This window comes from Cottoperca gobio, chromosome 23, assembly GCF_900634415.1.
Source record: "Cottoperca gobio chromosome 23, fCotGob3.1, whole genome shotgun sequence".
Classification (NCBI taxonomy): Eukaryota; Metazoa; Chordata; class Actinopteri; order Perciformes; family Bovichtidae; genus Cottoperca; species Cottoperca gobio.
In genome coordinates, this window is record NC_041377.1 from 8,727,518 (window position 1) to 8,739,910 (window position 12,393).

The 12,393-nt window shown below is 43.1% G+C and overlaps 1 protein-coding gene across 1 annotated transcript; it reads left to right on the forward strand.

Annotated features, from left to right (window-relative positions):
* The first annotated feature begins 1,814 nt into the window (after positions 1-1,814).
* On the forward strand, positions 1,815-5,715 carry LOC115028399 (amphoterin-induced protein 2-like). Its single transcript, XM_029462171.1, has 2 exons — positions 1,815-1,978; positions 2,863-5,715. Exon 2 carries the CDS (start codon positions 2,899-2,901, stop codon positions 4,411-4,413), a length of 1,515 nt encoding a protein of 504 aa, XP_029318031.1. The 5' UTR covers positions 1,815-1,978; positions 2,863-2,898; the 3' UTR covers positions 4,414-5,715.
* The last annotated feature ends 6,678 nt before the right edge of the window (positions 5,716-12,393 follow it).

Below are 12,393 nucleotides of genomic sequence, written 5' to 3' on the forward strand. Positions count from 1 at the left end.
TTCTTCCATTTTTCCCCCTTTAATTGTTGGTTTCTTTTAGGAAGTTCTTCCTTGTGCGATGCGAGGGTCTAAGGACACAGGGTCTCAGGACAGAGGGTGTCGTATACTGTACAGTCTGTAAAGTCAAATCAAATAAATTTGATTTGATTTGATTTGAAGAGATTAAAACATCTATTTTGGCTGTCCCTGTACTGTAATCAATCAATGTGAGAGTTCCTAGTGTTAGCCGCCATGTTGAAGCCTGTGAGGTTTCTGGAGCGGTCATGTGACTAAAACTATGAATAAAACCACAGATTGTGTCTTTAAACTGAAATACTGTATTTTATTTTATTTGAAGAACCTTTAGAAAAACTGCAATTTGAGTTGTGTAAAGCTACAGTTCAGGATGTTTCCATGACTTGTGCTCAGTGCATGCTGGGACAATGGGACGGCCTCTAACCCTGAACAGTATAAAGTGGTCGGAGCCAACACATGGACGGTTGTTGACCTGCAGCAGAACATCAGGAGTTCAACCCTCAGAATGTTGTTTTACACCTGGAATGTAAGATAGATGAGAAGGAGGAAGTCGACACGTATCGACCACATGATCCTGGAGCGATGTTGGACACAAACTGACAAAATCCCAGGAGGACTTCCTCTTTGGTGGTCGGCGCCATGGAAACATGCAGCGATCTGTGTGTCACCGTGACCCGGTGGAAAACTCATAATTACAAGTGATTAGAGTCCGGACTGTAAGCAGCCGCCCTTACACTCACTTCTGTCAGCTCGGCATTAACTCTTCTTCAGATACGACAATCTAATGGATTTTTAGTCAAGTGTTGAAAAATGTGAGGATCCACGAGACTGAACAAGAAGCTGACGGAGCTTCAAACTCGCAGCTGTAAACCCTGACAAACTGATAGACACCATCTGCTACACACACACACACACACACACACACACACACACACACACACACACACACACACACACACACACACACACACACACACACAAAAAGCGTTGTAGTAAATTAAGCTGGTCAGAGGAGTGGGGAACATTTAACGAATGAATAAAGCAGCAGACTACATTTTGTATCTGACACTACACGGATAAACAAATGTTGAAAAATGAGAGGATTATGTAAACCCTCTGCACATCTTAACAACGTCGGAAATGTTCTGCCTCAACAAGCAAATCCTAAAATGCTGCTCTGCTTCTACAGTGAACACAAGAGAAGTTTCATTGAGCTGCACTGTGTTTGTGTTTACAACACTCACTTCCTTTCTTCTGTCTTCTGTAAACCTTCAGATGAGCAGCTCAGTGCAGCTGTTAGTGTCTAACATTTACTGGACATGGACTGTGCACATATGAACCGGATTCACTCCAGATAGATTTAAAGATAATATTATATATATATAGCTGCAGTTACTATTATATGATGTGAGACGGTTTATATTTCTTTGGTCTTCTCATTCAGCTCAGAGTCACCTGCTGGAGATTATACTATATATACTATATATATATATATATATATATATAAAGCAGATTCTGTGGCATTTTACTAATTATATGTTCAGGTTCAGCAGGTGTTAAAGTGCACGAGCACATTTAGACCCAGTTTTATTCTGAAACAACAGAGAAACTGTGTTCTGTAACTTGTTCTAACCAAAGCGTCAGAGAGGATGCTGCGCCCTCCCCTCACAGTATTGGCTCGTGATATGTTCCGTATTGACTCTCAGGGCGACCCCTCCCCGTGCAGCATGCAACCCGAGCTGCAGGTGAACAGATCGGCTTCAGCTTCCCTGCTTCTCTTCGCTCTCTGGATCATTTCGCGGAGCGCAGAAGTTGCCTCTTGGATTTTTTCGGATTCGCAGACAAGACGCAGTCCTGCGTCGTGGATCTGCAGGCGGAGGTCTGGTGGTCCAGTGGTCTGAGGTTCTGGTGGTCTGATGGTCTGAGGGTCCGGTGATCTGATGGTCTGAGAGGCAGCTGCTGGGTTTGTTCGTTTGTTTTGGTTTCACAAAAATCGTATAATCCTCGTTGTTATCTCCATCGTGAGCCGGATTATGTGTGGGCTCATAATAATAATAATAATAATAATAATAATAATAATAATAATAATATAGAATATTATCTTTCAGTTCATTCCACCAGTCTATGACTTCTTGTTGCTATTTGTGCTGTTTCATGTTCGTACTTCTTAAACTTCACCTAGACTGTAACTGTCGATTATTTTCAGAATCGCTTAATCTGCTAATTATGTTCTTGATTAATCGATTGATCGTTTGGGCTGCAAAGAGTTAGAAAATAGAGAAAAATGATCATCAAAATTAAACACATTAAAGAGGCTGCAACCATAGAATTGTCTTAATTAATGATGATTTAAGACAATTCTATGGTTGCAGCCTCTTTAATGTGTTTAACATTAAAGAGGCTGCAACCATAGAATTGTCTTAATTAATGATGATTTAAATGATGAGCGATTAATTAATTAGCTAAACGTTGCAGCTCTGAACTTTTAGTTTGAGAGAGAACACAGCTGCATGTGGAGATTTAGAATCATAGAGTTGTGTAATTTAATTATAGTATAAATATTGCAGAGGTTTTGTATAATATTCTTGGTTTAATAATAGTGCTATCATTTTAAATAGAGAGACATTAAACATGTCAGGTGTTATAAGAAGATGCACCAAATGTTAGGATGGACTAAAAGTGCCATCATGGGAAATTATTATTTATATATCTAAAGAAAATATTGTTGCCTTTTGTTGCTGTTTAACTTCTTGTGATTTTTAGACTCGTGGGGACTCGTGGTGGATTATTTCTAACAGTATTCTAACTGTCCATTGATTTCCTTGTTTCCTCTCTGTGTCTCTTCAGTTCTCTACTGGATGCTTGTAACCGTGCTGAGGGAGGATGCGTCCCACGGCCTCACAGCTTTCAGGGAAGACCGGTGTTAGAGGCTGCCGCTGGATCCCGGCCGCTGCTGCCCTGCTGCTCTCCCTGCTGCTCTCCATGTGTCTCGGCTTCCCCCCCCCTGTGGCCACGTGCCCACTTTATTGCCTTTGTGCCAGTGATATAATTTCCTGCAGCGGGCGCAATCTGTCCGTGCTGCCCTCTGATCTCCCAAGCTATGCCACACGGTTGGACCTGAGCCACAATGCCCTCGCTGTCCTGCCTGTGGACTGGATTTCCCGACCGTTTGACCGGCTTGCTACGCTGGTTCTCAGCCGGAACTCAATTAGCCGAATCGAGGTGAATGCCTTCTCTGTGGCGCCGCATCTCCTCCATCTGGACATCTCGTCCAACCAACTAACAGTGCTGAACTCGTCCATCTTCTCTGGGTTGAAGGAACTGAAAGAGCTGCTGCTGTTTGGCAACCACATCCTCCAGATTAAACCCGGGGCCTTCGGAGATCTTTACAGTCTGCAGAGGCTCTACCTCTCCGGGAACAGACTGACGGATTTCCCCCTGGGGCTTTATTGGGAACCTGGAGGGCCTCGTAATCTGACCTTTCTCGATCTGTCGTACAACAGGCTCTCCAAGGTGCCCGTCCAGAGCCTGCTGTCTCTCACCCAGCAAGGTGGAATTTATTTGCAGGAAAACCCTTTGGTCTGTGACTGTAGTTTACTCGCACTGCTGGAGTACTGGATGTGGAGACAGTATTGCCCCCTGGTGGTCTTCCAAGGTGAATACCCATGTAGAGACGATTCACGGTCTGAATGTAGCCAGCAGGTAGTTTCAGATATGTCAGCTGAGGCACAGATTTACCACGGAGAGCCTGGTAAATGGCTGGGAGTGCCATGTCCAGGGCTGACTGCTCCAGCCCAGGAGGTGTTCTGGATTACCCCCAGGACCGTGCTGAATTCATCAACCAATGATCCGAGTGCTCACCTCATAGTTTCCCCCAATGGCACCCTTGAAATCCGAGGAGCCCTGGTGGATGATTCTGGTATATATGTGTGCGTGGCAGCCCGCGGGCGCCACAATGGCCCCGTCGAGTCTCTGGAAGTGAACGTTGTGGTCGGAAACGTAAGCACCGCCTCTGCCAGCGGCTTAGCACACAGTAGCAGGGCCGAGCATTTCAACACAGCCTTCACCACCCTGGCTTCCTGCGTGGTCAGCATCATACTGGTGCTGCTCTACCTCTACCTCACTCCCTGTCGATGCCAGGAGAACCGGGGCGAGGGGGCGAGAGGGTGCGGCGGACGAGCCTTCGTCCTCTGCTCAGACCCCAGAGAGGTAGAGTCAGGGCAGCGGCGGTCAAACGGAAAGAGAGTGGCTTTCTTAGAGCCTCAGGGGGAGGACTCTGATGTTGATGGTCCAAAAACACCAGCGATGAATTCAGGCCATGTTAGCACTGAGGGAATTCTCAAGAACGGAAGTAGGACAGCAGACCAGACCCTCACAGACGCCACTCACATGGCATAGCAAGAACACATTCCTGTACTCTCTCTGAATTAGTAGTGAAGTAGTGTAATGTCTTGAGAAGTGAAGGCTGCTCCTTTTTTCAGCAGTATTTCAATTATGTCTCGACTAAGTGGTGTCTGTTTTTTACATTAAGGGTTCATATGGAAATTTCACCGTTACCGCGGGAAATTGTAATTGCAGAGATCACAAAGATCATATAAACGTGGGCGGTGTTTTAAATTGGGCGGAGAGGAATATTCACACCTGATGTGATGAGCTGCTTGAGGCCTCGATGGTCATTACGCAGTGTGTGCTTTGTGCAAACTGCCACAACACTGACCCTTGTTATTTCTAACCACCTGTCTCGTACTGTGGATCATTTTCAAAACACGTCGGTAATATGTGTGAAATTATCTGAACTTTGATGTTTTGCGGATCACGCTATGTCTGCTACACGTCCTCTTCGAATTATGTAAATCAAATATAACCCTGTGAAAGTTCCTTTGTTGAAACGAAGAAACGTGTTGCTTTGAGATGGAAACAAAATGTTAAGAAACGTAGACTTGTGTTTCGTCAGCCAAAAATGTGATGAACTAAAAAGTACTTTTGGGAAGAAACACGATTACAAATGAATACTTAATCCTGGATGTGTAGCAGGGAGCTGATACACCCAGAGTACACTGCTCCACCAGCTGGTGGAGACCAAAGCAGAGCTACAAGGAATGTAAAGTACAAGGAGAGTGAATGTTGTGGAAACACGACATGTTGCTTCATGTCAGTGAGGAGATAATGTATCAGTGTTGTTGTTTACAGCTTGTATCACTGACTCCAAGTGGCTAAACAATGTATCAATAATGCTTTAAAGAAACATTGTTTCAGACTCTGAAATGTTTCCAATAACATGAGCAATTAAAAACCTTCTTTCTAAACATTCCCTAAAACCCCGTCCACTGTGGTGTTGTGGATCATTACAGTGTTAAGTGCCATTTTTCAATGCTCTGATAAAACATAATATATTGATTTATTGCACTGGTGGAAATGTCCTGCATGTCGAGATATCCCAGGACGACACCGACTGATGGAAGAACTTAAAATAAGATTGTGAAAATGAGACAAACACAAAGTGCACTCGATTCACCTGATCCTGATTCAGGACCCCCCCCCCCCTGTGTTGATTGTCTTACATGTGTGGACTCGTTTCCAAGGCTTCCTGAGCCGCTCTTGTTCCTGCTACACTGTCTGAATATTAACTTCTTGTATGTTTTCTGTCATATTAAAGCAGTGACACTTTGTCATGACTACAATTACTGACAGCTGTGAAATAAAAAGTTAAACCTGGAGTCTGAGTGTTCTTATGAAGCGAGTATAACAGTGATGCTCGTATTGGACTCGTGTGATCATGTTCGGCTCCTCTCCGGAGATCTGCTCAAAGCTGTTTCGGTATTACTCTGAGCTCAAATGAAAAGAGGCCGCCTGGGTGAAAAATGAAAAGTCGTGTTACATCAGAAGGATTTAAGCATGACAAATAACCTCTTAGTGAGTCAACAAATCGCATTTCAAAAATCCTCTTACAAGCCTCTTCGATGGTTTGTGAAAAGAAAAAGCAAAATCCTTTAAATCTTCTTTTTCTTGTGCACTTGTTGTCCGTCCTTCTCAGAGGGGACAACATGTGGTGCTTCTCCACCAGTGTGTGTGTGTGTGTGTGTGTGTGTGTGTGTGTGTGTGTGTGTGTGTGTGTGTGTGTGTTATTACATATCTTTTGTCTGGGTAGTGAGGACACAACACACCGATGGCAGCTGAGACTCACGGCAGTGACGGATCACACTGGGACTCATTTAAGCGTCCCTCGTCTCGCTCCGTCACAAGATGCGTTCACAGGTCAGGACTGACGAGTGTTGCAGGTGTTTTCTCTGCAGTGGAGAAAACTAACGACATCAGCCGGCAGCTCACTTCTGAATAATATCCTTTTAATGATGACAATCGCTGCAGCAGTTTATAGTATTTGTCGTAGAAGCCGAACCCTCGTTTCATTTCTGGATTCATTTATTTACAGGTTTTAACACAAACACACCTGATGAGCTTAAATATAACATTTATGGCAGAAAGCCACACAAAGAGTGAAGATGCAGAAACAACAGATCATTCAGAGTTTTAAAATATGTATTGTTCTTAAAGAGGAACTCCACTAAAGATGGTTTTGCTCTGCACAGTTCAGTCTATTATATTATTGTAGGTTCTGTACTTTAGTAGCAGCATACTGCAGTCGTACTCACACACAGATAATAACAGATAGTTTACGTTTATATAATAATATAAGTTATAAAATACCCTGCAACATGTGATCGACACAGAGGCGTTTAATCTCCCGGAGCCCAATATAAATGTAGTAATTTCACGACTATCCATAATTCAATGCTGGAGGAGCGTAATGGATGTGTGTGGGCTGCAGCTGAAATAGGAACATTAATATGAACACAGTCCAGACAACGGGACCATTTAGAACATTGTTTAATTAACATTATCTTATTAATGTTCTGCTCTCTGATCCTTCCTCACCTGTGATTTGCCTCCTGCAGATCGACTGTTTCATCACCAAACCTTTCTTAATATAACACTTTCAATCTTTCTCCTGCAACTGATTGGATCCGCTCTCCCTTTGGAGCCAAAGCTCAAACTGCAGCTCATAAATTTTTGAAAATATTCTTACAATATCCATCAGAGATGACTTGCAGCACATTACAGAACAGTAAGTGTGGACATTTGGAGCCCCGGTGGATTTGAACACCGTGTGCACCTGATACTCCTCATATTAGAGAGCAAAGCTGCTGACGTGCAGGAACATATTCATAAAAAGACGTTTCATTTTTCATAACTCATACAAACGAAGTGAAGAAATATTGTTGACTCTATAAAAATGAGAAATCAGATGAATAATTGTAGGGCAGGATTGTGAGAGGTAAATGTATAAAGTACTAGTTTGAGCTTGTAACATTATTACAAAGGAAGAACAGAGACCAGGTGTGACTTCTGTAATAACTGTGAGAGCTGCAGCAATAAGGTGGCGATTAGGTTTCAGACTTCATCTCTTCCTGCAGGTTTCAGACTTCATCTCTTCCTGCAGGTTTCAGACTTCATCTCTTCCTGCAGGTTTCAGACTTCATCTCTTCCTGCAGGTTTCAGACTTCATCACTTCCTACAGGTTTCAGACTTCATCACTTCCTACAGGTTTCAGACTTCATCACTTCCTGCAGGTTTCAGACTTCATAACTTCCTGCAGGTTTCAGACTTCATCTCTTCCTACAGGTTTCAGATTTCATCTCTTCCTACAGGTTTCAGACTTCATCTCTTCCTACAGGTTTCAGACTTCATCTCTTCCTACAGGTTTCAGACTTCATCTCTTCCTACAGGTTTCAGACTTCATCTCTTCCTGCAGGTTTCAGACTTCATCTCTTCCTGCAGGTTTCAGACTTCATCTCTTCCTGCAGGTTTCAGACTTCATCTCTTCCTGCAGGTTTCAGACTTCATCACTTCCTACAGGTTTCAGACTTCATCACTTCCTACAGGTTTCAGACTTCATCGAATACACGAATACAAGATGGACTTTCTTTGTCATATCTCTCTTTTTCCATCCTTTCCTGCTTATCAGTTATTAATATCAGGTTATAATCTTTCAAGCAGAAACACAGATTTGCATTTGACTCAAGCATAGATAAAATAATAAATAAATAAATGCAAATTTATGAAGATAAAATATATTTATTATTAACAAAAACGATTCCCCTTCATATGAGTCACCTTTTTAATATCACTGCATCAGGACAGTTTGAAAGATTAACACGCAACTGAGAAAGTTCAAATTGTCACACGATACTGTCAGAGAGCAGAAGGAGCTGAGGAGACAGAGAGGTTTCTGCTTTAGTTTAGGAGGCCTGTGAGTGAGGGTGGAGGAGGCAGACAGAGGACTGAGAGTGAGGACAGTGTTCAGGGAGGGATGTAATGTTATGACTGATGTAGACATGTGGAAAGATCTTTCTAAAAGAACGGAGTTGGGACGAGGTGGCAATGATTATGAGGTCATATCGCACCTCATTAAAAGGTATAATATGGCAGAGTACAGGGATACACAGAACATCAGCTGTGAAATATAATAAGTTGAATGAACATCCGCAGCTGAAGTGAGCAGAAAACAGCAGCAAGCTGCCATGTTCGGACTCCATGCTGAAAATGACACCATTTATAAGTTGCTTGTCCTCTCGATCCAGCAGAGAAAGAAAGTGAATCGATTGTTTGAAGCTGATGATTAGGATCTCTTAAGCATGATTCTATGAGGTGTGTGTGTGTTTTCCAATAATCAAAGTATTGTGAGCAGGAAATCTCCTCTGAGGGGCAAAAAGAGAAGGTCATGCACTAATGACAGCCATGAATAAAGCCAGATAATTTGCAATAAAAAGCTAATGATGGCAGCGTAATGATGTGGAAAGTAACTATGAAGCTTGCAAGGACACAATTAATTCAGCCTCATTTCTCCTCAGGCTTGCTGGTTAGAACCCCCCCCCCCCCCCACACACTTAACCGTCGTGTTGCTATTTTCTCCGAACATAAAACCCAAGCAGAGACGTTTGTGCAGTGAAAAGAAAATGTGTGTTCATGCACAGCCAACCTGTAATGATTCACTTTAGCAGCTCTCATTTACAATCAGCGATGGTTCTTCCAGCTGGTGCACGCTGAGCGACACCTGAAGGAGAGTCGGGAGCAGCGGCTCTCTAACGTTATCCTGGTTCTGATGCACCGCTGCACAGATGCACAGGCGCCGTGCAAGACGTTAGATTGAGTCGTTCAAAAAGAACAATCTGTGGTTGGTCTCGATATCAACCTGCAAGTGTTGCAGCATAAATAAACCATTTTCAAGCATAACAGTTTTTGTATCTTAGCTGTAGAATGCCTTGAGATGAAGGCCATCTTGTTTTTACTCTGATAAGTGTGTTGTGAGGACAACAGTGTCTCAGAGCGAGACAACAGGTTCAGCAGAATGAAGGTGCAGCAAACACAAAGCTCTGCTCCAGCAGGAGTTCTGCTGTGCACACTGCACATGCTCGATGTATGTCAGACAGCCATGATGCCCTTCAGCAGATAATTACACCGGCTATAAGACAGACAGGTGTGAAGTGCACCCTCGCACATACGGCCGCTGACGCTGACCCAGATTCCCTGAGAGAAGGTGAAAGCAGCGTCTTATCTCCAGTCATTTCCTCTGAGGCCGGCCCTCACAATGTGCCATCACATATTTCAGAGTGGATGTCGGGTCAGCGTCTGGGCAGGATGTGAGCTGCTCACACGTTCTTATCTGAGTGTGTGTGTGTGTGTGTGTGTGTGTGTGTGTGTGTGTGTGTGACCACATGATAAGAGCCAAATGTCTCACAGAGTAAATCAGATGAAGCACTTAGTTTGAAGGACTTTCTTTTTCATATATGTTCACATTATCATTTTCATGGTGTTGCTATTCTGTACACTCGACATCTGTTGCACGTGTGTCCGTCCTCTGTCGCTCTCCCCGAGGTTTCTTCTGTTTCCCCGGTCATTGGGTTTTCATTAGCCACAGCAAGGCTCTCAGCACAGAGGGGCTTGTATGCTCCACAGATTGTAAAGCCCCCGAGGCAGATCTGTAATTTGTGATATTGGACCTATAAATAAAATGTTCTATCTAAGTGAGCAGCTTAGAGTAAGTTCATGGACACTTTACATGACCAAAAGATCTTTGATTCAAAGTGGTTAAAATCAATACCTTCATATTAACAATGGAGATGGAAGAAGAGGAGATGAACTTGTCACCTTGGCAACTGCAGCCAGGAAGCGGGAGGAGGGTTTTATTTTCATGCTTTGTCTTTGTTTTCACAGCAGCGACGACCCAGGATGTGACATCAGGGCGTCGCTCTCTAATGTGTGAGTGCAAACAATGTGCCAGGCAGCGCATGAGCAGCACAGGAGCAGCACGAGCAGCACACGTATGTGAAGCACGCGGGGCTTCATCTGTACGGCGTGCTGCAGGTTGCACTGTCTCTGATGCAAATGTTCCACGTAAAGAAGGATTTGTGAAGGAACCAGAACACATAACTCAGAGCTGAATGCATCACATGAGATGAGACACAAATGCAACAACAATTACATACAAATTTATATTTAAGTGTAAATGAAGATTCAAATAAATTACAACCATTTACCATTTCTGCTGTAAAATACATTTGTCCATAAAATAGTTTGAATATCAGCACACAGCTGAGCTGATGACAGTCAGGGACCAATTAAATGCAGGTCAGCTGTCTGTGGCCGAGTGATACAAGTGATACAAGTCACACAAGTGATACAAGCCATACAAGTCATACAAGTTGTAACTCCCTCCAAGCACAGGCAGACACAAGTGGCTTTCTTATAACGGGTTTATTTGGAGCTTTCTCTCCTCCAGATCCACTGTGAAAACTAAACATAACACAAACAAACAATGTAGCATAACCTCCTACCAACTTAAATAACATGGCTGCATGCTATAACCTGAGGAAGTCTTGTGGTGTCGTTAGAAGAGCACTCAAGTCTTTTGTCACCGGTCCAAACTTTCCTCCGGAGCTCTTAAGTGTCTTAAGTGCAGGTGTTGCGCGTCTTAATTACACAGGAGCAACCAAACGAGACTTCCGCCGAGACTTCACAATAAAACTTATGTATACTAAATTAAATAATGTGAACAACAAATGCAACTTAAAGAGCCTACGAAATGATATTTCGTTAGTGTTATTGGCTTGGTATATGATAGAGGTTGCAAATCTATTGTGAAATGTGGCATATATATATTTTTAATATTGATGTATTCGTAATAAATCACGATCATAACAGCATAAAAATGACTTCCAATAACAACAATCGATCACTGCGCCGAAAGCATCCACTTTGGCAATGTTCGGGCGATGACGTCACAAGTAGAACACAGCCGCCGCAAGTAGAATACAGCCGCCGCAAGTAGAATACAGCCGCCGCCAGTGTTAGTCTGCGTTACAGCCACCGACGATATGTGACTATTCTTGGGGAGTATTGCCGGATGCTTTACGTGTGGGTGCAATGAGGCTTGATTTAAGCGTCCTCCCACTCTTACGATACCATCTTCGGCAACGAATGGATTCAACTTGTACAGATGAATGTCTTTGCTCTTGTCAATTACTTTCTTTTGTTTCAATCTCTTTATCTCATCTGAGAATGCTTTGTTCTTGCACTAACTTGATAATAAAAAGTTCTGCTTCTTTTCTTTCTTCTATACTTGTACATTTGTTGGTTCTTTCCTTTGAACCTTAGAATTCTTTGACATGCCTTTTCAATCTAGCAATTGCTCTTACTGTCCTTGACCAATCAGATAATTTCTGTAAGCGATCTATTAATGATCTGTCTTCCTTTGCCTTAGTGTTACACACAACCGCCTTGCGAAGTTCAGGATCATCCTCCTTCATTTCTCCCACCTTGTGTTCTCTGTCAGGTAGTTCTTTTTGCCAAAGAAACTTTGGTCCACTTAACCAGTTTGAGGTCTTAAGTTGCTCTGCAGTCAAACCTTGAGAGGCATGATCTGCGGGATTGTTTTCAGAAGCAATGTAAGTTCATGAGAGTTCAAGTCTTGGTATAGTTGTAACCTTGGTTGGTGAAACTCTTGACTTTTCTATTACCAGACTGCAATGGACTTCATCTAATTTGTTGATGACTCGCAGGTAAGTACATTCTCCATATCCAGAGACACTTGCATCCGCAAAGTGGTGCAGCTCATATGTCTTGACATTGCCGAAACTTGATGATACGAAGCATCTTTTTATTTGTATTTCTGCCAGATTGGTTAGGTCTCTGACCCAGAACTCCCACTGAGACCATAGTTTTTCCGGAAGTTCCTTCTCCCAGCCGATCGTGTGTCTGCACATTTGCTGGAGTATTTGTTTACCCAAAAGGACGAAAGGTGCCATGAAACCCAAGGGATCA

Excerpts from the sequence above, each read along its gene's own strand:
- LOC115028399 (XM_029462171.1), top strand. The coding sequence starts at position 2,899 with ATGCGTCCCACGGCCTCACAGCTTTCAGGGAAGACCGGTGTTAGAGGC.